The 27455-nt window shown below is 52.2% G+C and overlaps 1 protein-coding gene across 23 annotated transcripts in view; it reads left to right on the top strand.

Annotated features, from left to right (window-relative positions):
- LOC127389888 (protocadherin beta-15-like) overlaps nt 1-27455 on the top strand; it is a 120190-nt gene that overhangs the window by 23409 nt on the left and 69326 nt on the right. For 3 of the 23 annotated variants that reach the window (XM_051630865.1, XM_051630863.1, XM_051630854.1), the window contains exon 1: nt 3251-5723. The exons of 4 other annotated variants lie outside the window; for them this stretch is intronic. In XM_051630865.1, coding sequence (XP_051486825.1) covers nt 3294-5723 — 2430 coding nt within the window. In that variant the 5' untranslated portion in view covers nt 3251-3293. Of the gene's footprint in view, nt 1-398; nt 2025-3250; nt 5724-13824; nt 14473-16096; nt 18794-25908; nt 26153-27455 lie in introns of those variants that run through there. 16 more of the 23 variants (XM_051630851.1, XM_051630858.1, XM_051630856.1 and 13 more) reach the window with 12 other exon arrangements.

Below are 27455 nucleotides of genomic sequence, written 5' to 3'. Positions count from 1 at the left end.
GAGATGCCCGCTAAGCTCTTGCTGTTCAAAGAGCAGGGGTGAGACAAGAGGTGATCACTGAACAAGATCCTGCACTCCTCAGTGTCCCGCTCAGTCCAAGGCCCCTCTAAACAAGGGTTTACTAGTTTTCCAGGGATCCACCTAGCACTTCAAATGAGTCTAGACAACAAGTATTTGTGAGGCTGAAGAACCACAAACACCACCTTACAGCCTCCTCTTAACAGGTTAGGATTTCATACCACTGATGGCTTAGACTTGCTTCCCTGCAGGTTCTCAGAGCTTCAGTCACAGCAGCCTCAGGGGAACCATCTCCATACATCACCATTCAACTCCATTGATTGCAGTTGCTGATGCCTGCTGACCTTCAGATGACAACCTCCCCTCTCTGTTCTTTGCAGGGCAGAGCTCCCCTCTCCGAAGACACAAGGCCCAGAGCTGTGGAAGCAGCTTGTGCTGGAAACCAGGGGATGGAGCAAAATGTCAGTTCTGATCCAAACCCTTGGCTCAGCCATCAGTGAGGGAGGAGAAAGACAAGCATGTCTGTCCTCACGGGCTAACATCCTCAGAGGGGAAAGAAAACAGAGAGACCAAACTTCCACCAAACACGTACCATGGAGGTGCAAGTCTTCTCTGTGGGAGAGCAAACCCACTCTTCCCTTGAGCAGTACTTTATTCCTATTTGTATTTTCTATTTCTTAGATGGATAGAGGAGGAGAAGGACTGTGTTGCATGCAAATTACACCTAGACTTGATGTATGATTGTGAGAGCTACTGCTTCTACATGTCAGGGGAAATCCTGGGAAAAACACCTTAGAGCATCCAGACATCTTTCCTTTGCCACTTCTTCTTTATTTTTTCTTTTTCCCTTATGAAGAGAGCTCTGTAGGAATGTCTTAATTTTAGGCAGAGTATTCAATACCAGGCCAACCAGATATGAAGCAAAGTTAATGATGCTTATGAAGTAATTAATAAAAAGTTTAGAAAAAGCTGATTCCTTTACACACAGTGGACATTGGCCCCCTTTGCTGATATGACCAGGAGCTGAAAGTTCTCCAGACTGCAAAGAAGGGCTTTCCAGCAATGTATCCCCGTCTGGTTTTGTTGTTGCTTTTGGTTTTTTTCTTACTATAAGTTTAAAATGAATGTTTCAGGAACTTTTAGTGCAGCGTAGTAGAGAATTAAATGCACAGTTTGTGTTTTTCAAGTAAAATTGACTAAAACACTTTCAACAAACTTCAGGCACTGTAGAACACAGGGCATCAAGAAGATTCCTGGTTTCTTTGCCTTCACTTCTCGCTATTATTGCTCGATAAATCATGTGATATTTCCTGTTGCTCACACATGTGTAAGAGTCAATTGCCTGATGAGAGAAACCAATAAAACCCACTTTGAACTCCCTTGGTGAGTGTGCTGTCTCGAAGGTCACTCCTCGCAGTCATTGCCGAGGAAATAGCCACCTAGCAGCAGCATTTCGGGAACACATCCATGCGTTCTGAGTGGACTGTATGCAGGGGATATGAGAGAGAGCTGGGATCAGGCCCGGAGCGAGGTGCAGGGCGGTTTCCTGAGCCCAGCTGAGGCCATTGCTGGGCGTGTGTTGGAGGGGCGGGGAGGAGAAAGCTCCCAAGGAGGGAGAGACCAGTGAGCACCAGTCGGATGCTGCGTGGCTGCCATCAGCTGCGAGCTCAGCTGAAAGATCTCGGTTGCCCTGTTGGGAGCCTTTCGAAGGGATGTGCTGGGAATTGCCACATGGAGAACCGCGTGAAAATGCAGCCCAAGGCAGAACTGGAGACATGAGGCAGGGAGGCGGTCCCGGAGATCCATCCCTGGGGGATTTGGGAGGATTTCACCGCAGGTGTGGGGTGGGTCAGGCAGAGCCCGTTGGTTGGTACGCACCGAGTTAATACGGCGAGAAAGCAACGTTTGCATTGATCAGAGTGATGGGGAAAGCGTTAACTGGGCTGAATGCAGAGTGGGAGAGGAGGCTGGATGCTCTCTTGGAAAAGGCACCAAAAATGATTCTGTAGCAGTGGTATTTCCCTCACTCGCCCCTCCCCTACCCGCTTCCTCACGGCTGGTCGTCTCTAGTCCACTCTTGATCACTCCCTTTTACTGAATGAGATCCTATCTCTAGACATCCCATATTAATATCCGTTGCATATTTTTAGAATTCCCCCATAAAACATACTTAATCAACTTACTTTTTCCTGTCATACCCTCTCCTGTAATGTTTTCTTTTTTCCTCTCATCGCTAACAACTTTTTGATTGAACCTCTTCCGTTTACACTTGAACGGTTCCGCTAATGGCCCATCGATTAGTGCCGTTAGATCCCTGGTCTTTGCTGTTGTCTCCCTTCGCTCCCGCTCCTCAGCGTTTGTGTATCTGGGGCTTTCATTAGTGACCTCTCCTCGCCTTTGATATTAACTACTTGTTGGCCGTCGGTCCTTACACAGGTCCGGGGGTTCAGGTTTGATCTCTGAATACAGAGACCTTAAAAATATTACTAACCCTCTTTTATAAAATTAAAGGAGAAAGGACTGTGGAACCGTTGAACGGTTTGAGTTGAAAAGGACCTTAAAGATCTTCTGGAGTGGTGTGTCGTTTGGATGAGGTGTGCTACAGAATGCGAATTAAACAGCCTTAGGATGGCGTGTCCCAGGGCAGGAGCATCATTCCTGGGTGATGGTGAGATGGGCTGAGGGTTTTTCTTCTGGGCCTTTTCCCTGTCAGCTCTCTGGCCCCAGCTCTCCTTTCCAACAGCGGTGCTTCTCTCACCAGCCCCAAGTGTAAGATGTCCTCTGCTGAGGAGCATCTGACCAAGACAAGGACGTTCCCACCGTGCAGCCTGTGCAAGTGGCCCATCTCGCAACGCCGACACAGCAGAGAAGAAACCAGGAGCTGTGCAGGAAGAGTTGGCGGTTGCGAGCTGAGAAGTGATGGCCAGAGCAGAGCTGCGGTGCGGGGAGGAGAGAGAGCGTTTACACGGGCCTTTTCGCCTACGGTTTGGCACTGGGAGTGGAGAGTGGAGCAGCAAAGTGCAAAGCAGCAGCGCTGGCCCGAAAAAGGCAGAGGGAAGATTCCGCCTTGCGACGCTGGGTGGGGGTGTTGGCCACGGAGCCGCAGGTTCCTCCGCCCGCCCCGGCTGTGCAGGCAGCGGGAGACAAAAAGCAGCCGCGGGAGCTGCTGGGGAAGGGCGGCGGGGCACGGAGCCGGGGTGCTCGGGGGCTTTCCGAGCCCCTTCTCCCGCCACCCCTGAGCCAGAGCGCTCTGCCTCGGACGCCGGTGAGAAAAAATGCTGGGAGCCGCGGAGGAGGGTGGATGGCTTTGGTGGAGAGGGATGGCGAGCGGGAGACGGAGCGGAGGCAGCGAGAGGCAAGTGCTCTTGTTTCTTCTGTGCGTTTGCGTGTGTCAGAGCGGGGCCGAGCGCCTCCGCTACTCTGTGGCGGAGGAAATGGAGAGGGAGTCCTTTGTCGCCGACATTGGCAAGGAGCTGGGGGTGGCTGCGAGCCAGCTGGCGGCTCGCAAGGCCCGCGTTGTGTCCGAGGGGAACGAGCAGCTTTTCCGCCTAGATCCGAGCAGCGGCGTCCTGACGGTGAAGGAGTCGCTGGACCGAGAGCAGCTCTGTGCGCAGAGCGAGACCTGCACGCTCTTCTTTAAGGTATTCCTTGAGAATCCGATGCAGCTGATCCGCGGGGAGGTGGAGGTTCGTGACGTGAACGACAATTCCCCCGTGTTTCCGGAGAAGGAAATGGTCTTAGAGATTCCTGAAACGGAATCACCCGGGTCCCGTTTCCGTCTGAAAAGGGCCCAGGATAGGGACGTGGGCATGAACGGTTTGCAGAACTACAGCCTCGGCTCCAATTCGCATTTCTCCCTCGCTGTTGTTAACGAGAAAACTGGAGCCAAGTACGCGGAGCTCGTCCTAGAGCGTCAGCTGGACCGCGAAGAGCAGCGAGAGCTGAATTTAGTGCTCACGGCCACCGACGGGGGCTCGCCACCCCGCTCGGGCACTGCTCGGGTCCGGATCCTGGTGCTCGATGCCAATGACAACAAGCCGGTCTTCGCTCGGGAGGTGTACGAGGTGCGGCTGGCCGAGAACAGCCCCCCGGAGCAGCTGGTGGTCAGAGTGGTGGCCACGGATCCCGACGAAGGCTCCTACGGGAAGGTGCGTTACGCCTTTACCGAGATGCCGGAACTGTCCCTGAAACTCTTCGAGCTGAACCCTGCCACGGGGGAGATTCGGATGGCTGGCAACCTCGACTTCGAGGACGCCAAAAACCACGAGATGGTGGTGAGAGCCACCGACGGCGGGGGTCTCTCCACGCATTGCAAAGTGCATGTGGAGGTCCTGGACGTGAACGACAACGCCCCGGAGATAGCGCTCACGTCCGTCAGCGCCTCCATCGCCGAGGACGCGGCGCCGCGCACCGTGGTGGCCCTGTTCAGCGTGCGGGACCGGGACTCCGGGGACAACGGCAGGACGGAGTGCTCGATCGCCGGGGACCTGCCGTTCAGCCTCAGCCCCACGTTCGACAGCTACTACGAGCTGCGAACCAACGCGGCGCTGGACAGGGAGAGGACGGCGGAGTATAACATCAGCATCACGGCGCTGGACTGGGGCAGGCCGCGGCTGAGCTCGCGGGCAAGCATCTTCGTGCGGATCTCGGACGTGAACGACAACGCGCCCGAGTTCGCGCAGCAGGTGTACACGCTGTGGGTGACGGAGAACAACAGCCCGATGGTCCGGATCGGCAGCGTGAAGGCCACGGACGCCGACGCGGGGGAGAACGCCCGCGTCAGCTACGCGCTGGTGCGGCAGGAGGGCAAGGAGCAGCCCGCCGTGTCGGTCAACGCTGTGAGCGGGGACGTGTACGTGCTGCGGGCGCTGGACTACGAGGAGGTGCGCGGCCTGGAGGTGGCGGTGCGCGCTGCCGACGGCGGCTCGCCGCCGCTGAGCGCGCAGGCGGTGCTGCGCGTGGTGGTGCGCGACGAGAACGACAACGCGCCCGTGGTGCTGCACCCGCCCCCCGGCAGCAGCGCGTTGGCGGGCGAGCTGGTGGCGCGCGGGGCGGCGGCGGGCGAGCTGGTGGCCAAGGTGGTGGCGGTGGACGCGGACGCGGGGCAGAACGCGTGGCTGTCGTACGAGCTGGCCAAGGCGACGGAGCCGGGGCTGTTCCGCGTGGGGCTGCACAGCGGCGAGGTGCGCACGGCGCGGGCCGTGGCGGAGAGGGACGCGGCCCGCCAGAGGCTCGTGGTGCTGGTGCGAGACCGCGGGCAGCCGCCGCGCTCCGCCAGCGCCACCCTGGCCATCGCCCTGGTGGACGGCTTCTCCGACGCGCACTGGCGGCGGAGCGAGGAGGCGCCGGCCGCCGAGCCCGACGGGCCCCTCACCCTCTACCTCATCGCCTCGCTGGCCTGCGTGTCGGCGCTCTTCGTGGCCAGCGCCGTGGCCGCCGTGGTGCTGAGGCTGCGGCGGGCCAGGGCCGAGCCCTTGCCCACCTTCCCGACGGCTGTGACGGAGAGCACGGCGGGCTCCCTGCCCCGCAGCTACGTCTACGACATCTGCTTCGCCGGCGGCACCGTCAACAGCGACTTTCGCTTCCTCAGGCCGCTCTTGCCCTGCTTCCCCGCCGGGCTGCCCCCCGGCCCGCCCGACCAGCGCAGCTCGGTGTGCTCGCAGGAGGCCACCAACCTCGGCGACGAAGGCGACTGGGCCGCACAGGTGAGGGTCCTGGCCGGGAGCAGGGGGTGGCGGGAGGCGGTGGGAGCGGGGAGGGACAGAGTGGGGCAGGTGGTGGTTGAGTGTGTCATCACTGACAATGATCAGAGGGCTGGAGCACCTTTCCTCTGAAGACAGGCTGCAAAAGGTGGGGGTGTTCAGCCTGGAGAACAGAAGGCTCTGGCTAGACTTTAGAGCACCTGCCAGTACCTTAAAGGCACTAGGGTCTTGCTGGGGAGGGAGTTTTTTCTAAGTGGTACTAACTTTAAACAGGAAAAGGATAGATTTAGGTTAGAGGGACCTCGATGGAAAGAGAGATTGTTGGGAGGCGGGGGAAGCTTGGAGGCAGCATCGTCGGGACGTTGTGTGTCCGGGTGTCATCACTGAAGGTGATCAGAGGTCCGGAGCACCTCTTCCATGAGGACAGGCTGAGGTAGTGGTGGTGTTTAGTTGTTCAATGTGGAGAAGGCTTTACCAAAGTGAAGGCTCTGGGGAGTCCTGTGGAGCAGATTCATTGCCTGAGCGGGCTACGGGAAAGGTGGGGAGGGTCTATTGACAAGGGCATGTACAACAGGACAAGGTTAATTAGTTGTTCAGCCTGGAGAAGAGAAGGTTCTGGGTAGACCTCTAGAGAACCTTTTAGTACGTGAGGGACATGTATAAGAAAGCTGGGGCAGGACTTTATGATGTCTGTTGGCTTTAAATAAGAGGATGGACAATACAGGTTGGATATTAGGAAGGAATTCTTAGCTGGGATGGTGTTCAGTCACTGTCCCTGGCTGCCCAGTGAAGGTGTGGATGTCCTGTCGCTGGAAGTGTTCAAGTCCAGTGTGGATGGGGCTTGGAGAAACTGGTCCAGTGGGAGGTGTTCCTTCCCACTTGCCCTTATACAGCAGACATGTGGCTCAGGAACTTGAGACCCAGGTACATGAGAATGTTCATGAAGGTCCAGATGAGGAGATGGCTTGGGTGAGCATGACTGCCTCTGCTGAGAAAAATGGAGGGCAATTGTCATAGGCCATTCCTTTCTGAGGGGAACAGAGGTCCTAGTATGCCAGCCAGAGCCACCCAGTCTGCTGCCTCCCTAAGTCCCGGGTCAGAGATGTTAGTACAAAATTCCATTGTCTGGTGATGCCCTCTGATTATTACCCAGTATTGGTTATGCAGGTTGGCAGTGATGAGGTTGCAGAGAGAAGGCCAGAAGCAATGAAAGGGATTTCAGGGCATGGGGGTGATTAGCTCCAGGATCAGGAGCACAGGTCGTGTTCTCGTCAGTGCCTTCAGCGACAGGGAAGAACACTGAGAGGAAAAGGAAAACAGCCCTGGTTAATACATGGCTCGGAGGCTGATGCCATTGGTGTGATTTTGACTTCTTTTGATCAAGGGGAGGTTTACATGGCACAGGGCTTGCTGGGGACAGGTGGAGTTAAACTAGGTTTGCAGAGGAATGGGTCACTGAACAGGAGGCTAAGGGAATGACTGGTGGGAGCTGTGGTTGCCAGAGGCCACTTTGAGCTCAATGACCATGAAATGATTGAGTTTTCAATTGTTGGTGAAGGAAGGAGGGGGGTCAGCAAAACCACTCTAATGGCCTTCTGGAGGGCAGACTTTTGACTGTTCAGGCCACTGGTTGAGAGAGTCCTTTGGGAGACAGTCCTGAAGGGAAAGGTTTCAAGAAGACTGGATAACCTTCAGGAAGGAAGTCTTAGAGGTGCAGGATCAGGCTGTTCCCATGTGCTGTAAGACAAGCTGCAGGGGAAGAGGACCGGGCTGGCTGAACCAGATTTTTCTGTGTGTCAGAAGGAAAACAAGCATGTAACATCTTTTGAAGAAGGGGCAGGTGACTCTAGAAGAGTAGAGGGATCTCATTAGGTCATGCAGAGAGAACATGGGAAAGGCAATAGCCGAGTGGGAACTTAGTCTGGCCACTGTTGTAAGCGTCAATAAAAATGTTTTTACAAATACATCAGCAACAAAAAGAGAGCCAAGGAGACTCTCCGTCCTTTTTTTGGGTGCAGGGGAGGGACATTGTCACCAAGGATGAGGAACAGGATGAGTTCCTGAAGAGCCGACTCCTGCACTTGGCTCACAACAACTCCAAGTGATGCTACAGGCTTGGGGAACTGTCTGTAAAGCTGCCGGGGGGAAAAGGACCTGGGGGTGCCACCTGACATCCATATGAACATAAGCCAGGAGTGTGCTCAAGTAGCCAAGAGGGCCAACAGCATCCAGGCTTGGATCAGCAATGGTGTGGCTAGCAGGAGTAGGGAAGGGATCGTGCTCATAGACTCAGCACTGGTGGAGCTGCACCTTGAGTCATGAGGTAATTTTTGAGCTCCTCACTGCCAGAAAGACATTAAGGAGGTGTTGAAACATTTGGAGAAAAAATCTGATGAGGAGTGGCCGATGGAACTGATATTGTTTAGTCTGGAGAGGAGCAGGCTGAAGGGATGACTTCTCATGACTTCTTTTGATGAAGGGGAGGCTTACATGGCCTGTCTTTACTGAAAGAGGGGCCAAGTTTTACAACAGGCTGCCCAGGAACGTGGTGGACTGACCATTCTTGGATGTGTTCAAAGAATGTGTAGAAATGGCATTTCAGGGCATGAGTTAGTGGGCACGGTGGTGTCAGGCTGACGGTTGGACTTGTTGATCTGAGTGATCTTCTTCAACCTTAGCGTATCTATGATCTTTAAGATGTTGCGTCAAAGGACAAAGTAATTTGGCAGAAAATAAGCCCCCCTCCAGTCCAGCTTGTCCTCAGATACCCAAGTGGCTGGGGGTGTCTGGGCTGAGATTGATGCTTGCACTTGATAACCTTGGAGGCCTTTTTCAGCCTTAATGAGTCTTTGCCTCTATGCTATTTACGCTTCCTTCCATCCCCAGGAATACTATAGTACTATGACTTTACTATACATTATCTCAAGATTTCTTGACGCTCTTGGGTGCTGCCAGATGTATGAACACTTCTCTTCTCCATGCAGCTGTGCATGTTAAGGTACTAATTTCTCAGGTGCCCGCTAAGCTCTTGCTGTTCAAAAAGCAGGGGGGAGACAAGAGGTGATCACTGATAAAGATCCTTTTCTCCTCAGTGTCCCACTCAGTCCAAGTCCCCTCTAAACAGGAGTTTACCGGTTTTCCAGGGATGTTCCTAGCACTTTGCATGAGTCTGGATGATAAGAATATGTGAGGCTGAAGAACCACAAACACCACCTTACAGCCTCCTCTTAACAGGTTTGGATTTCATAACCACTGATGGCTTAGACTCGCTTCACTGCAGGTTCTCAGAGCTGCAGTCACAGCAGCCTCAGGGGACCCATCTCCATACATCACCATTCAATTCCATTGACTGCAGTTACATATGGGCTCTATATTTTGCCAGCTGTCAAATTAAGGACTCTCCCCCAGAATCACATTACCTTGAGGTACACATTGTGCTTCACCATCCTCCATTCTCACACACCAGGTATGTGCAGGTCCCTGAGCAGAAGCAACACCCCGGACAGGTTTACCTTTGCCTGAAGCAGGATAGACCCAAACACTTTTACCCTGCAGGCTCCTTTCACACACCACAGGGACTTTACCCCCATGTGCAGTGTGTAAAAGGTCTGACTGAGCAGGACAAGCCCGATTGATGGATCCCCTGGTATTAACTACCCAGGTGGTCTTTGCCAGATTTTTGTCCTGGTTTTTGATAGTTCCAGCACCCGTTGCCTTCAGGGCAGCTTTCAACAAACCATTGTAGCTTCCAACTTTCCCTGAGGCTTGTGCATAGTACGGGATATGGTAGATCCACTCAATACCAGGCTCTTTAGCCCAGTCAGACACAAGACTGTATTTGAAATGAGTGCCGTTGTCTGAGTCAGTTCTTTCTGCAGTCCCATGTCTCCCATGTCTCACAAGGTTTGCTTCTCAAGGCCCAGGATAGTATTTCTGGCTGTGGCATGAGGCACAGGAGATATTTCCAACCATCCTGTCCTTCTTTCCACCATTAAAAGCAGACAGCACTTACCCTGTTGTCTCTGAGGCAGTGTGATGTAGGCAATTTGCCAGGCCTCTCCATACCTGTACTGTGACCACCTCCCCTCATACCACAAAGGCTTCAACCGTTTCACCTGCTTAGTTGCAGCACACGTCTCACAGTCGTGGATCACCTGCACAATAGTGTCCATGGTTATGTCCACCCCTCGTTCACAAGCCCATTTGTATGTTGCATCTCTGCCCTGATGACCTGAAGCATCATGGGCCCATCAAGCCAGAAAGAGCTCACCCTCATGTTCCCAGTCTAAGTCTGTTTGGAACACTTGAGCAGCCTCATCTGCTCGTTGATTGTGATGTTCATAGAATCATAGAATCATAGAATCCTAGGGGTTGGAAGGGACCTCGAAAGATCATCTAGTCCAACCCCCCTGCCAGAGCAGGGTCACCTAGAGCACATCACACAGGAAGGCGTCCAGGCGGGTTTTGAATGTCTCCAGTGAAGAAGACTCCACAACCTCTCTGGGCAGCCTGTCCCAGGGCTTTGTCACTCTCACAGTAAAAAATTTTTTTCTCATATTCACCTTAAACCTCCTATGCTGCAATTTGTATCCATTACTCCTTGTCCTATCACTGGTCATCACTGAAAAAAGCTTGACTCAGAGGCACTTGTGCATCTACACAACACACTTTTACCACCAGCTTCTCTAGCCCAGCTGCAGTGTCTTTCCACAGGTCAGCAACCCAAACAGGTTGAGCTTTTTGCTGCCAGTTGTTCTGCTGCGCCTGCTTTAGCCAACCCCACAAGGCATTTGCTGCCACCCACGAGTCAGTGTAGAGATAAGAGTCTCGGCCACCCCTTTTTTTCAGCAATGTCCAAAGCCAGCTGGAAGGCTTTGACCTTTGAAAACTGACTTGATTCACCTTCTCCTTCAGCTGCTTGTGCAACTGGTTGTGTAGGACTCCACAGGGCAGCTTTCCACTTCTGGTGGTTCCCTATGAGACAACAGGAGCCATGGGTGAAAAGAACAAATTGTTTCTCAGTCTGTGGTAGATGATCATATGGTGGAGCTTCTTGAGCCCGTCTCACCACTTCTTGTGCTGGCATTCCAAAGTGTGTGCCCTCTGGCCAGTCCGTAGTTGCTTCTACAATACCTGGATGATTTGGTCTTCCTACTGGAGCTCGCTGGCTGATGAAACAGTCCATTTACTCCAAGTCACATCGGTGGCATGATGGACAGGAGAAAGGTGACTCTGGCACATGAATCTCAGCACTGGGAATCTGGGTGCCAGGAGGAGCTTCAGTGCCCATCACTTCTGAAGCAGCTCTAACTCCTTCATATGCTACACATGTCTCCTTCTCAGGTGTCGTGTAGTTGGCCTGGGAACCTCTGTAGCTGCGGCTCCAGAATCCCAAGGGTCGACCTCGAGTCTCCCCTGGTGCTTCTGCCAGAGGCTCCAGTTGGGACCCTTGTGTCCGGCTGCGGTGTAGAGCACATGTTTGATGTCTGCTCCTCTTTGAACTGTTCCAAGGGACATTGCCTGCACAACCTCCTTTCTGATCTGCTCTAAAGCTTTCTGTTGATCAGGACCCCGTTTAAACTCACTCTTCTGGATGCACCCACCTGGACGCATTCCTGTGTGATGTGCTCTAGATGATCCTGCTCTGGCAGGGGAGTTGGACTAGATGATCTTTTGAGGTCCCTTCCAACCCCTAGGATTCTATGATGCTATGATTCTATGATTCTATGATTCTTTCGGGTCACCTCAGAGAGAGGTTTCACAATTTCACTGTGACAAGGAATATGCATTCTCCAGAAACCAACAGTCCCTAAAAAGGTTTGAGTGTCCTTTTTAGTCAGTGGTGGGGCCATAGCTGTGATTTTGTTAATCACATCAGTTTGGATCTGGTGACATCCATCTTGCCACTTGATTCCCAGGAACTGCATCTCTCGTGAAGGTCCTTTGATCTTGCTTCTTTTTACAGCAAAACCAGCATCCAGAAGACTTATGTAACTGTTCAGTGTTCTCAGTCTCTACAGCTGCTCTACCAAAGGCCCACCGGTACCCTTTCAGGTCACAGAAGTATCCTTTCTTGAGAGAGTCTATGCCCATGATGCATGGAGCATTTGGGCCAGTCACTCCAGGGTGCATTTGCCACTCCTTACCAGTGAGGCTCCCATCAGCCTCCACAACAGGCAGTTGTTGAGAACCTCCTGTCACTCCAGAAGTAGTGACGGATTCTGTCCCTTTATCATTCAAGGCATTAGGTTGCACTGTGCACCAGTGTCCTCCAGGGCTTTATACCTGTGTGGTTCTAATGTGCCAGGCCACCAAATCCACAGAGTCCAGCAAACCCGTTTGTCCCTCTCCTCCCCCTGGCTGGCAGCAGGGCACCTCTAATATTGAGCATTAGAGTTTGATGCACCATCCTGGGTGACGACTGGTGCAGCCTTCTTGGAAGAATAATCTCCTGCCTTTGTTCTGTTTAGTAGCTCTTACATGCGTATCTGGAGAGTATCAGTGGGTTTCTTGTCCCAAATTCTCATATCCTCTTTAAAATAATTTTGGAAGAGAGACCACAGATGGCATCGCAGTGGGTCCTGTCTCTCTTGCTTCTGCCTTGTAGCAAGACATCACTTCTTAATGGCTGCAACATGTGACCAGTTGTCTCTAGGGAGATTCTGGAGTTTATTTCCCCATCTGTTTTGCATGTTATTCTTTCTGTCAGACATTTGTTCAATGGCTGAGGTGTGGAACTGATGGGAATCAGAGATTATGTCTCCATACTGTCGTGCTTTGAAAGCCACCTCACGCACACTTGGTCTTGCTTCATCATCAAAGCACCCCATGAAGGAGGATATATGGGCATGTGCTGCTGGTACAGCCTGTGCAAACCTCCAGAACATTTGTGTGTGGCACAGAACATCATCAGGATTTGTAAGTCCATCTTTATCATCAATCACCTCTCACACAGCTGTTTCTCTCAAATATGTGATGGCTTTCTCAGGAGTGGGTGTTCTGCTTCAGTGCCATTTGTTGTCACCTTTGTGGGGGTACCTCTCTCTCACAGCTGAAAGAATTTGGTCCCACGGGGTGGTAGTTCCCATCTTCTTACTAAGTGCTCTCCCACTCACATAGGGAAGGAGAGAGAGAAAAAGAGAGAGACTTTTCTGGATTTAAAACTAAACTACACAGCTTTAATTAAACACTAATGATATAAGAATATATATACAATTATACACAAATATGTTCAGATATCTGCAAAAGCCTCTGGCCTCCACCCCCAACATCTCCCACAGCACCTCCTTATGTACGAACAGTCCTGAAAATTCCCAGAGTGCTGCTGGAGAAAGAACAGGGTGATGAGGTTTAGGAGACCTTGAGCCTGGGTGTTGACGGTGATGGATGGATGGAGTCCTCCACAGACACCAGCCATGGATGGAAGAGAAGGGAAGAAGAAGCAGGAAGGAAATTGTGTTCTGGGATTTCTGACCTTCCTCAAACTCTGCTACTAGTTAAAAGAAAGCTTGTGAAGGAAAAAATCAGTAAACTTGGCTTCATCCTGGATCAAACCAGGACAGGTATTTAAGGTTCCTTCCATCCCAAAAATATACAATAATACTATGAGTTCACTATAAACCCCCTCAAGATTTATTGGCCTTCTTGGGTGCTGCCAGATGCACGAACACCTCTCTTCTCCATGCAGCTGAGCACTTAAATTTCTGAGATTCCCGCTAAGTTCTTGTTGTTCAAAGAGCAGGGGGGAGACAAGAGGTGATCACTGAACAAGACCCTCCTCTCCTCAGTGTCCTGCTCAGTTCCAGGCCCCTCTAAACAGGGGTTTAGTAGTTTTCCAGGGATCCACCTAGCACTTCACATGAGTCTGGAAAATAAGTATATGTGAGGCTGAAGAACCACAAACACCACCTTACAGCCTCCTCTTAACAGGGTAGGATTTCATAACCACTGATGGCTTAGACTCACTTCACTGCAGGTTCTCAGAGCTGCAGTCACAGCAGCCTCAGGGGAACCATCTCCATACATCACCATTCAACTCCATTGACTGCAGTTGCTGGTGCCTGCTGACCTTCAGATGACAACCTCCCCTCTCTGTTCTTTGCAGGGCAGAGCTCCCCTCTCCGAAGACACGAGGCCCAGAGCTGTGGAAGCAGCTTGTGCTGGAAACCAGGGGATGGAGCAAAATGTCAGTTCTGATCCAAACCCTTGGCTCAGCCATCAGTGAGGGAGGAGAAAGACAAGCATGTCTGTCCTCATGGGGCAACATCCTCAGAGGGGAAAGAAAACAGAGAGACCAAACTTCCACCAAACATGTAGCATGGAGGTGCAAGTCTTCTCTGTGGGAGAGCAAACCCACTCTTCCCTTGAGCAGTACTTTATTCCTATTTGTATTTTCTATTTCTTATGTGGATAGAGGAGGAGGAGGACTGTGTTGCATGCTGATTACACCTAGACTTGATGTATGATTGTGAGAGCTACTGCTTATACATGTCAGGAGAATCCTGAGATAAACATCTTAGAGCATCCAGACATCTTTCCTTTGCCACGTCTTTAGTTTTTCTTTTCCGTTTTGAAGAGAGCTCTGTAGTAATGTCTTGATTTTATGCAGACTATGCAACACCAGGCCAACCAGATTTGAAGCAAAGTTAATGATGCTTCTGAAGTACTTAATAAAAAAAAAACAACACAAAAAAGCTGATTCCGTTAGACACAGCTGACATTGGCCCCCTTTGCAGATTTGACCAAAAGTTGAAAGTTCTCCAGACTGTAAAGAAGGGCTTTTCAGCAATGTATCCCCGTTTGGTTTGGTTGTTGCTTGTGGTTTTTTTTCTTACTATAAGTTTGAAATGAACGTTTCAGGAGTTTTTAGTGCAGCGTAGTAGAGAATTAAATGCACAGTTTGTGTTTTTAAAGGAAAATTGGCTAAAACGCTTTCAACAAACTTCAGGCACTGTAGAACACAGGGCATCAAGAAGCTTTCTGGTTTCTTTGCCTTCACTTCTCGCTATTATTGCTCGATAAATCATGTGATATTTCCTGTTGCTCACACATGTGTAAGAGTCAATTGCCTAATGAGAGAAACCAATAAAACCCACTTCGAACTCCCTTGGGTGAGTGTGCTGTCTCGAAGGTCACTCCTCGCAGTCATTGCCGAGGAAATAGCCACCTAGCAGCAGCATTTCGGGAACACATCCATGCGTTCTGAGTGGGCTGTATGCAGGGGATATGAGAGAGAGCTGGGATCAGGCCCGGAGCGAGGTGCAGGGCGGTTTTCTGAGCCCAGCTGAGGCCATTGCTGGGCGTGTGTTGGAGGGGCGGGGAGGAGAAAGCTCCCAAGGAGGGAGAGACCAGTGAGCACCAGTCGGATGCTGCGTGGCTGCCATCAGCTGCGAGCTCAGCTGAAAGATCTCGGTTGCCCTGTTGGGAGCCTTTCGAAGAGATGTGCTGGGAATTGCCACATGGAGAACCGCGTGAAAATGCAGCCTAAGGCAGGACTGGAGACATGAGGCAGGGAGGCGGTCCCGGAGATCCATCCCTGGGGGATTTGGGAGGATTTCACCGCAGGTGTGGGGTGGGTCAGGCAGAGCCCGTTGGTTGGTGCGCACCGAGTTAATACGGCGAGAAAGCAACGTTTGCGTTGATCAGAGTGATGGGGAAAGCGTTAACTGGGCTGAATGCAGAGTGGGAGAGGAGGCTGGATGCTCTCTTGGAAAAGGCACCAAAAATGATTCTGTAGCAGAGCTATTTCCCTCACTGTCTCCTCCCCTCCCCGTTTCCTCACGGCTGGTCGTCTCGAGTCAACTCTTGGTCACTACTTCTACTGAATAAGATCCTGCATCTAGACATCCCATATCAATATTTCATATTCTTAGAATTCCACCATAAAACATACTTGGATCAAGTAACTTTTTATTCAGAGACCCTGTTCGATAATCCATGATCATATTTTCTTTTTTCCCCTGATCATTAACAAGTTTCTGGTTGAACCTCTTGCCGTTTACACGTGAACGGTTCCGCTAATGGCCCATCGATTAGTGCCGTTAGATCCCTGGTCTTTGCTGTTGTCTCCCTTCGCTCCCGCTCCTCAGCGTTTGTGTATCTGGGGCTTTCATTAGTGACCTCTCCTCGCCTTTCATGTTAACTAGTTGTTGGCCTTCGATCCTTACACAAGTCCGAAATTTCAGGTTGATCTCACAGTGCTGGGAACTTACAAGTATTTCTAAGCTTGTGCGGTAACATTAAAGGAGAAAGGACTGTAGAACCGTGGAATGGTTTGAGTTGGAAGAGACATTAAAGATCCCCTGGAGCGGTGTGTCGTTTGGATGGGGTGTGCTACAGACTGCGAATTAAACAGCCTAAGGATGGTGTGTCCCAGAACAGCATCATCGTTGCGGCAGCAGCGCTGGCCCGAAAAAGGCAGAGGGAAGATTCCGCCTTGCGACGCTGGGTGGGGGTGTTGGCCACGGAGCCGCAGGTTCCTCCGCCCGCCCCGGCTGTGCAGGCAGCGGGAGACAAAAAGCAGCCGCGGGAGCTGCTGGGGAAGGGCGGCGGGGCACGGAGCCGGGGTGCTCGGGGGCTTTCCGAGCCCCTTCTGCCGCCACCCCTGAGCCAGAGCGCTCTGCCTCGGACGCCGCTAAGAAAAAATGCTGGGAGCCGCGGAGGAGGGTGGATGGCTTTGGTGGAGAGTGATGGCGAGCGGGAGACGGAGCGGAGGCAGCGAGAGGCAAGTGCTCTTGTTTCTTCTGTGCGTTTGCGTGTGTCAGAGCGGGGCCGAGCGCCTCCGCTACTCTGTGGCGGAGGAAATGGAGAGGGAGTCCTTTGTCGCCGACATTGGCAAGGAGCTGGGGGTGGCTGCGAGCCAGCTGGCGGCTCGCAAGGCCCGCGTTGTGTCCGAGGGGAACGAGCAGCTTTTCCGCCTGGATCCGAGCAGCGGCGTCCTGACGGTGAAGGAGTCGCTGGACCGAGAGCAGCTCTGTCCGCAGAGCGAGACCTGCACGCTCTTCTTTAAGGTATTCCTTGAGAATCCGATGCAGCTGGTCCGAGGGGAGGTGGAGGTTCGTGACGTGAACGACAATTCTCCCGTGTTCCCGGTGAAGGAAATGGTCTTACAGATTCCTGAAACGGAATCTCCAGGTTCTCGTTTCCTTCTGGAAAGCGCCCAGGACAGGGACGTGGGCATGAACGCTTTGCAGAACTACAGCCTTGGCTCCAATTCGCATTTCTCCCTCGCTGTCGGAACTAAAAAGGATGGGGCCAAATACGCAGAGCTTGTCCTAGAGCGTCAGCTGGACCGCGAAGAGCAGCGAGAGCTGAATTTAGTGCTCACGGCCACCGACGGGGGCTCGCCACCCCGCTCGGGCACGGCTCGGGTCCGGATCGTGGTGCTCGATGCCAATGACAACAAGCCGGTCTTCGCTCGGGAGGTGTACGAGGTGCGGCTGGCCGAGAACAGCCCCCCGGAGCAGCTGGTGGTCAGAGTCGTGGCCACGGATACCGACGAAGGCTCCAACGGGCATGTACGTTACTCTTTTGCCCGGATACCGGAGCAGTCCCGGCAGCTCTTCGAGCTGAACCCTGCCACGGGGGAGATTCGAGTGGCGGGCAACCTCGACTTCGAGGAAGCCAAAAACCACGAGATGGAGGTGAGAGCCACCGACGGCGGAGGACTCTCTTCACGCTGCAAAGTGCACGTGGAGGTCCTGGACGCGAACGACAACGCCCCGGAGATAGCGCTCACGTCCGTCAGCGCCTCCATCGCCGAGGACGCGGCGCCGCGCACCGTGGTGGCCCTGTTCAGCGTGCGGGACCGGGACTCCGGGGACAACGGCAGGACCGAGTGCTCGATCGCCGGGGACCTGCCGTTCAGCCTCAGCCCCACGTTCGACAGCTACTACGAGCTGCGAACCAACGCGGCGCTGGACAGGGAGAGGACGGCGGAGTATAACATCAGCATCACGGCGCTGGACTGGGGCAGGCCGCGGCTGAGCTCGCGGGCAAGCATCTTCGTGCGGATCTCGGACGTGAACGACAACGCGCCCGAGTTCGCGCAGCAGGTGTACACGCTGTGGGTGACGGAGAACAACAGCCCGATGGTCCGGATCGGCAGCGTGAAGGCCACGGACGCCGACGCGGGGGAGAACGCCCGCGTCAGCTACGCGCTGGTGCGGCAGGAGGGCAAGGAGCAGCCCGCCGTGTCGGTCAACGCTGTGAGCGGGGACGTGTACGTGCTGCGGGCGCTGGACTACGAGGAGGTGCGCGGCCTGGAGGTGGCGGTGCGCGCTGCCGACGGCGGCTCGCCGCCGCTGAGCGCGCAGGCGGTGCTGCGCGTGGTGGTGCGCGACGAGAACGACAACGCGCCCGTGGTGCTGCACCCGCCCCCCGGCAGCAGCGCGTTGGCGGGCGAGCTGGTGGCGCGCGGGGCGGCGGCGGGCGAGCTGGTGGCCAAGGTGGTGGCGGTGGACGCGGACGCGGGGCAGAACGCGTGGCTGTCGTACGAGCTGGCCAAGGCGACGGAGCCGGGGCTGTTCCGCGTGGGGCTGCACAGCGGCGAGGTGCGCACGGCGCGGGCCGTGGCGGAGAGGGACGCGGCCCGCCAGAGGCTCGTGGTGCTGGTGCGAGACCGCGGGCAGCCGCCGCGCTCCGCCAGCGCCACCCTGGCCATCGCCCTGGTGGACGGCTTCTCCGACGCGCACTGGCGGCGGAGCGAGGAGGCGCCGGCCGCCGAGCCCGACGGGCCCCTCACCCTCTACCTCATCGCCTCGCTGGCCTGCGTGTCGGCGCTCTTCGTGGCCAGCGCCGTGGCCGCCGTGGTGCTGAGGCTGCGGCGGGCCAGGGCCGAGCCCTTGCCCACCTTCCCGACGGCTGTGACGGAGAGCACGGCGGGCTCCCTGCCCCGCAGCTACGTCTACGACATCTGCTTCGCCGGCGGCACCGTCAACAGCGAGTTTCGCTTCCTCAGGCCGCTCTTGCCCTGCTTCCCCGCCGGGCTGCCCCCCGGCCCGCCCGACCAGCGCAGCTCGGTGTGCTCGCAGGAGGCCACCAACCTCGGCGACGAAGGCGACTGGGCCGCACAGGTGAGGGTCCTGGCCGGGAGCAGGGGGTGGCGGGAGGCAGTGGGAGCGGGGAGGGACAGAGTGGGGCAGGTGGTGGTTGAGTGTGTCGTCACTGACAATGATCAGAGGGCTGGAGCACCTTTCCTCTGATTACAGGCTGCAAAAGGTGGGGGTGTTCAGCCTGGAGAACAGAAGGCTCTGGCTAGACTTTAGAGCACCTGCCAGTACCTTAAAGGCACTAGGGGCTTGCTGGGGAGGGATTTTCTATAAATGACTTTAAACAGGAAAAGGATAGACTTAGGTTAGAGGGACCTCGATGGAAAGAGAGATTGTTGGGAGGCGGGGGAAGCTTGGAGGGAGCATCGTCGGGACGTTGTGTGTCCGGGTGTCATCACTGAAGGTGATCAGAGGTCTGGAGCACCTCTTCCATGAGGACAGGCTGAGGTAGTGGTGGTGTTTAGTTGTTCAATGTGGAGAAGGCTTTACCAAAGCGAAGGCTGTGGGGAGTCCTGTGGAGCAGATTCCAGTGCCTGAGCAGGCTATGGGAAAGCTGGGGAGGGTCTATTGACAAGGGCATGTACAACAGGACAAGGTTAATTAGTTGTTCAGCCTGGAGAAGAGAAGGTTCTGGGGAGACCTCTAGAGGACCTTTTAGTACGTGAGGGACATGTATAAGAAAGCTGGGGCAGGACTTTATGATGTCTGTTGGCTTTAAATAAGAGGATGGACAATACAGGTTGGATATTAGGAAGGAATTCTTAGCTGGTATGGTGTTCAGTCACTGTCCCTGGCTGCCCAGTGAAGGTGTGGAGGTCCTGTCGCTGGAAGTGTTCAAGTCCAGTGTGGATGGGGCTTGGAGAACCTGGTCCAGTGGGAGGTGTCCCTTCCCAGTTGCTCTTAGAAATACATCAACAACAAAAAGAGAGCCAGGGAGACTCTCTGTCCTGTTTTTGGGTGCAGGGGAGGGACATTGCCACCATGGATGAGGAAAAGGAGGAGTTCCTGAAGTGCCGACTCCTGCACTTGGCTCACAACAACTCCAAGTGATGCTACAGGCTTGGGGAACTGTGGCTAGAAAGCTGCCTGGCGGAAAAGGACCTGGGGGTGCCACCTGACATCCATATGAACATAAGCCAGGAGTGTGCTCAAGTAGCCAAGAAGGCCAACAGCATCCAGGCTTGGATCAGCAATGGTGTGGCTAGCAGGAGTAGGGAAGGGATCATGCCCCTAGACTCAGCACTAGTGGAGCTGCACCTTGAGTCCTGAGGTAATTTTTGAGCTCCTCACTGCCAGAAGGACATTGAGGAGGTGTTGAAACATTTGGAGAAAAAATCTGATGAGGAGTGGCCAATGGAACTGATATTGTTTAGTCTGGAGAGGAGCAGGCTGAAGGGATGACTTCTCATGACTTCTTTTGATGAAGGGGAGGCTTACATGGCCTGTCTTTACTGAAAGAGGGGCTAAGTTTTACAATAGGCGGCCCAGGAACATGGTGGACTCACCATTCATGGACGTGTTTAAAGAATGTGTAGAAATGGCATTTCAGGACATGAGTTAGTGGGCACGGTGGTGTCGGGCTGACGGTTGGACTTGTTGGTCTGAGTGGTCTTCTTCAACCTTAGTGTATCTATGATCTCTAAGATGTTGCATCACAGGACAAAGTAATTTGGTAGAAAATAAGCCCCCCTGCAGTCCAGCTTGTCCTCAGATGCCCAAGTGGCTGGGGGTGTCTGGGCTGAGATTGATGCTTGCACTTGATAACCTTGGAGGCCTTTTTCAGCCTGAATGAGTCTTTTCCTCTATGCTATTTACGCTTCCTTCCATCCCCAAGAATACTCTAGTACTATGACTTTACTATACATTATCTCAAGATTTCTTGACCCTCTTGGTTGCTGCCAGATGTACCAACACTTCTCTTCTCCATGCAGCTGTGCCCTTAAAGGTACTAATTTCTCAGGTGCCCACTAAGCTCTTGCTGTTCAAAAAGCAGGGGGGAGACAAGAGGTGATCACTGAAAAAGATCCTGATCTCCTCAGTGTCCCGCTCAGTCCAAGGCCCCTCTAAACAGGGGTTTACTAGTTTTCCAGGGATGTTCCTAGCACTTTGTGTGAGTCTGGATGATAAGAATATGTGAGGCTGAAGAACTACAAACTCTGCCTTACAGCCTCCTTTTAACAGGTTTGGATTTCATAACCACTGATGGCTTAGACTCGCTTCACTGCAGGTTCTCAGAGCTGCAGTCACAGCAGCCTCAGGGGAACCGTCTCCATACCACCTGTTATTCCATACTGTACATTACATATAGGCTCTATATTTTGCCAGCTGTCAAATTAAGGACTCTCCCCCAGAGTCACATTACCTTGAGGTACACATTGTGCTTCACCATCCTCCATCCTCACACACCACGTATGTGCAGATCCCTGAGCAAAAGCAACACCCCGGACAGGTTTACCTTTGCCTGAAGCAGGATAGACCCAAACACTTTTACCCTGCAGGCTTCTTTCACACACCACAGGGACTTTATCCCCATCTGCAGCATGTAAAAGGTCTGACTGAGCAGGACCAGCCCGATTGATGGATCCCCCGGTATTAACTATCCAGGTGGCCTTTGTCAGATTTTTGTATCAGTTTTTGAAAGTTCCAACACCCGTTGCCTTCAGGGAAGCTTTCAACAAACCATTGTAGCTTCCAACTTTCCCTGAGGCTTGTGCATAGTACGGGATATGGTAGATCCACTCAATACCAGGCTCTGTAGCCCTGTCAGACAGAAGACTGTTTTTGAAATGAGTCCCATTGTCTGAGTCAGTTCTTTCTGCAGTACCACGTCTCCACAAGATTTGCTTCTCAAGGCCCAGGATAGTATTCCTGGCTGTGGCATGAGGTACAGGAGATGTTTCCAATCATCCTGTCCTTGTTTCCACCATTAAAAGCAGACAGCAGTGACCACCTCCCCTCATACCACAAAGGCTTCGACCATTTCACCTGCTTAATCGCAGCGCACGTCTCACAGTTGTGGATCACCTGCACAATAGTGTCCATGGTTATGTCCACCCCTCGTTCACAAGCCCATTTCTATGTTGCATCTCTGCCCTGATGACCTGAAGCATCATGGGCCCATTGAGCCAGTAAGAGCTCACCCTCATGTTCCCAGTCTAAGTCTGTTTGGAACACTTGAGCAGCCTCATCTGCTCGTTGATTGTGATGTTCATAGAATCATAGAATCATAGAATCCTAGGGGTTGGAAGGGACCTCGAAAGATCATCTAGTCCAACCCCCCTGCCAGTGCAGGATCACCCAGAGCACATCACACAGGAAGGCGTCCAGGCAGGTTTTGAATGTCTCCAGTGAAGAAGACTCCACAGCCTCTCTGGGCAGCCAGTCCCAGGGCTCTGTCACTCTCACAGTAAAAAAAAATTTTCTGATATACACCTTAAGCCTCCTGTGCTGCAATTTGTATCCATTACTCCTTGTCCTATCACTGGTCATCACTGAAAAAAGCTCGACTCAGAGGCACGTGTGCATCTACATGACACGCTTTTACCACCAGCTTCTCTAGCCCAGCTCCAGTGTCACTGTAACATGGAATATGCATTCTCCAGAAACCAACAGTCCCTAAAAAGGTTTGAGTGTCCTTTTTCGGCAATGGGGGGGGCACAGCTGTTATTTTGTTAATCACATCCATTGGGATCTGGCGACGTCCGTCTTGCCACTTGATTCCCAGGAACTGGATCTCTCGTGAAGGTCCTTTGATCTTGCTTCTTTTTACAGCAAAACCAGCATCCAGAAGAATTATGTAACTGTTCAGTGTCCTCAGTCTCTACAGCTGCTCTACCAAAGGCCCACCGGTACCCTTTCAGGTCACAGAAGTATCCTTTCTTGAGAGAGTCTATGCCCATGATGCACGGAGCATCTGGGCCAGTCACTCCAGGGTGCATTTGCCACTCCTTACCAGTGAGGCTCCCATCAGCCTCCACAACAGGCAGTTGTTGAGAACCTCCTGTCACTCCAGAAGTAGTGACGGATTCTGTCCCTTTATCATTCAATGGCATTAGGTTGCACTGTGCACCAGTGTCCTCCAGGGCTTTATACCTGTGTGGTTCTAATGTGCCAGGCCACCAAATCCACAGAGTCCAGCAAACCCGTTTGTCCCTCTCCTCCCCCTGGCTGGCAGCAGGGCACCTCTAACATTGAGCATTAGAGTTTGATGCACCACCCTGGGTGACGACTGGTGAAGCCTTCTTGGAAGAACAATCTCCTGCCTTTGTTCTGTTTAGTAGCTCTTACATGCGTATCTGGAGAGTATCAGTGGGTTTCTCGTCCCAAATTCTCATGTCCTCTTTAAAATAACTTTGCTAGAGAGACCACAGGTGGCGTCGCAGTGGGTCCTGTGTCTCTTGCTTCTGCCCTGTAGCAGGACAACTCTTCTTAATGGCTGCAACATGTGACCAGTTGTCTCTAGGGAGATTCTGGAGTTTATTTCCCCATCTGTTTGGCATCTTATTCTTTCTGTCAGTCATTTGTTCAATGGCTGAGGTGTGGAACTGATGGGAATCAGAGATTATGTCTCCATACAGTCGTGCTTTGCAAGCCACCTCACGCACACTTGGTCTTGCGTCATCATCAAAGCACCCCATGAAGGAGGATATATGGGCATGTGCTGCTGGTACAGCCTGAGCAAACCTCCAGAACATTTGTTTGTCCCACAGAACATCATCAGGATTTGTAAGTCCATCTTTATCATCGATCACCTCTCACACAGCTGTTTCTCTCAAATATGTGATGGCTTTCTCAAGAGTGGGTGTTCTGCTTTGGTGCCATTCGATGTCACCCTTGTGGGGGTATCTCTCTCTCACAGCTGAAAGAAGTCGTCTCACAGGGTGGTGGTTCCCATCTTACTACTAAGTGCTCTATCAATACCGGCATCTCTGGCCAAGGATCCCAACTGCTTGGCTTCTCTCTCATCCACACTGTAGGTTTCAGCAGCACTATCAAAGCATCGGAGCAGCCAAGGAAGAATTCCCTCAGCATCAGTGCGGGTGAAGTCCTTTCTCATGAGGCGCAGTTCTTTCATGGAGAAAGGCTGGACAAGGTCATCGTAGTCATCTGATTGAGGAGGGCCTGCTGTTCTGTCTGCTTGAGAGTGGCCTGATTTTTTATCTGTTTGAGAGTTACCTGCTCCATCAACTGATTTAGAATGTTCTGCCTCCTCTGTTTCAGTCTCTATTGTTGCCTGAAGAAAATCTGGATGTCTCAGATGGGAGCGGGTAAAAAGGGAGGAGCGTTTTGCCTTTGCCTTGCTCCTGGTCACAGGATGAACTAGCTTGACTGGAAAGGGAGTGGACATTATATTTGTAGAAGCAGCTGTTTTTGTAGCACCACTTGTAGAAACAGCTGGTTATGTAGCAGTACAAGTGGTGGTATCAGCAGCAGTGGTGGTGGCAGCATCACGGGTGGCAGCAGCAGCAGTGGCAGCAGCAGTGCCTGTGGGGTTTGGCAGTGAGTGGAGCAACACCCCACCCTATGTATCCACAATACATCATAAACACTGAGCAGAAGCACCCCTACTGCAACAATGCTATTCAGATCAGGAGCTGGGAGATTCAGCTTGAAAGAAAATGAAACAAACAAAAAAAATTGAACCTGCTACTGGCATTAACAACATGGACTGTTCCGTTCCCTTTATGAGTGGTACCATAACTACACATGCAGTGCCCCCGTAAAGATCAGTATCATAACCCCTAGGATCACTAGGCTGGTGATTATATGGTTGATTTTGGCTACAGCTCTGTCGATAAACCATGAAACAATCACAAGAGCAGCTCCACAGAGCAGAATGCTCTGGGCTGCACACCACATGTACATTGCATGTTTGGAAAAAGGTCCAACAGGTTCATGGCAGAAAGTGTCTGTCCAGTTTTCAATCCATCATGAAATTCAGCAGAACTGTTGCCCATTCGTATCCGAGAGATTCCTCCCATCAGAGAAGGAATTTTGAACACTCCCAGTTAATGAAAATGTATAATCTGGGCTTAAAATTGAGCTCCAGGTTGAGTGCCAAAGAATTGTTGTCACTGTTTGACGTGGGTTTGACTACAATTCTTTTAACCCCTCCCTCTCCCACTCACATAGGGAAGGAGAGAGAGAAAAAGACAGAGACTTTTCTGGATTGAAAACTAAACTACACAGCTTTAATTAAACACTAATTATATAAGAATGTATATACAATTATATACAAATATGTTCAGATATCTGCAAAAACCCCTGACCTCCCCCCACCCAGAGCAACTCCCACAGCATCTCCTGAGCTGTGAACAGTCCTGAGAAATCCCAGACTGCTGCTGAAGAAAGCACAGAGTTATGAGGGTTAGGAGAGATTGAGCCTGGGGGTCAATGGTGATGGATGGACGGAGTACTCCCCAGATGCTGGGAATGGATGGAGGAGAAAGGAAGAAGAATAAGCAGGAAGGAACTTGTCTTCTGTGATCTCTGACCTTCCTCACACTCTGCTACTAGTTAAAAGAAAGCTTATGAAGGAAAAAAACAAAAATCAGTAAAAGGAAAATTGCCTTCATCCTGGCTCAAACCAAAACAGTTATTTAAGGTTCCTTCCATCCCCTCAAATACTATAATGCTATGACTTTACTGTAAACCCTCTCAAGATTTCTTTACCTACTTGGGTGCTGCCAGATGTACAAACACTTCTCCATGTAGCTGTGCATGTTAAGGTACTAATTTCTCAGGTGCCCGCTAAGCTCTTGCTGTTCAAAGAGCAGGGGTGAGACAAGAGGTGATCACTGAAAAAGATCCTTCTCTCCTCAGTGTCCTGCTCAGTCCAAGGCCCCTCTAAGCAGGGGTTTACTAGTTTTACAAGGATCCACCTACGACTTCACATGAGTCTGGAAAATAAGTATATGTGAGGCTGAAGAACCACAAACACCACCTTACAGCCTCCTCTTAACAGGTTAGGATTTCATAATCACTGATGGCTTAGACTCGCTTCACTGCAGGTTCTCAGAGCTTCAGTCACAGCAGCCTCAGGGGACTCATCTTCATACATCACCATTCAACTCCATTGACTGCAGTTGCTGGTGCCTACTGACCTTCAGATGACAACCTCCCCTCTCTGTTCTTTGCAGGGCAGAGCTCCCCTCTCTGAAGACACAAGGCCCAGAGCTGTGGAAGCAGCTTGTGCTGGAAACCAGGGGATGGAGCAAAATGTCAGTTCTGATCCAAACCCTTGGCTCAGCCATCAGTGAGGGAGGAGAAAGACAAGCATGTCTGTCCTCACGGGCTAACATCCTCAGAGGGGAAAGAAAACAGAGAGACCGAACTTCCACCAAACACGTACCATGGAGGTGCAAGTCTTCTCTGTGGGAGAGCAAACCCTTGAGCAGTACTTTATTCCTATTTGTATTTTCTGTTTCTTATGTGGATAGAGGAGGAGGAGGACTGTGTTGCATTCTGATTACACCTAGACTTGATATATGATTGTGAGAGCTACTGCTTCTACATGTCAGGGGAATCCTGGGATAAACACCTTAGAGCATCCAGACATCTTTCCATTGCCACTTCTGCTTTATTTTTTCTTTTTCCCTTATGAAGAGAGCTCTGTAGGAATGTCTTAATTTTAGGCAGACTATTCAATATCAGGCCAACTTACGCTTATGAAGAAATCAATACATTTTTTTTAAAAAAGTTATTTTCTTAGACACGGCTGACATTGGTCCCCTTTGCAGATTTGACCAGGAGCTGAAGGTTCTCCTAACGGTATGGAATGGCTTTTCAGCAATGTGTCCTCTTTTGGTTTTGATCTTGGTTTTGTTTTTTTTCTTACCATAAGTTTGAAATGAACGTTTCAGGAACTTTTAGCACAGCGTAGTAGAGAATTAAATGCACAGTTTGTGTTTTTCAAGTAAAATAGGCTAAAACGCTTTCAACAAACTTCAGGCACTGTAGAACACAGGGCGTCAAGAAGATTCGTGGTTTCTTTGCCTTCACTCCTCGGTATTGCCCGATAAATCATGTGATATTTCCTGTTGCTCACACATGTGTAAGAGTCAATTGCCTGGTGAGAGAAACCAATAAAACCCACTTTGAACTCCCTTGGTGAGTGTGCTGTCTCGAAGGTCACTCCTCGCAGCCATTGCCGAGGAAATAGCCACCTAGCAGCAGCATTTCGGGAACACATCCATGCGTTCTGAGTGGGCTGTATGCAGGGGATATGAGAGAGAGCTGGGATCAGGCCCGGAGCGAGGTGCAGGGCGGTTTTCTGAGCCCAGCTGAGGCCATTGCTGGGCGTGTGTTGGAGGGGCGGGGAGGAGAAAGCTCCCAAGGAGGGAGAGACCAGTGAGCACCAGTCGGATGCTGCGTGGCTGCCATCAGCTGCGAGCTCAGCTGAAAGATCTCGGTTGCCTTGTTGGGAGCCTTTCAAAGAGATGTGCTGGGAATTGCAACATGGAGAACAGCGTGAAAATGCAGCCCAAGGCAGGACTGGAGACATGAGGCAGGGAGGCGGTCTCCCAGCTCCATCCCTGGGGGATTTGGGAGGATTTCACCGCAGGTGTGGGGTGGGTCAGGCAGAGCCCGTTGGTTGGTGCGCACCGAGTTAATACGGCGAGAAAGCAACGTTTGCGTTGATCAGAGTGATGGGGAAAGCGTTAACTGGGCTGAATGCAGAGTGGGA

The sequence above is a fragment of the Apus apus genome, chromosome 13 (genome assembly GCF_020740795.1).
Source record: "Apus apus isolate bApuApu2 chromosome 13, bApuApu2.pri.cur, whole genome shotgun sequence".
Classification (NCBI taxonomy): Eukaryota; Metazoa; Chordata; class Aves; order Apodiformes; family Apodidae; genus Apus; species Apus apus.
The sequence above is the reverse complement of the archived record's forward strand: the minus strand, read 5'-3'. Positions and strand labels throughout refer to the sequence as shown.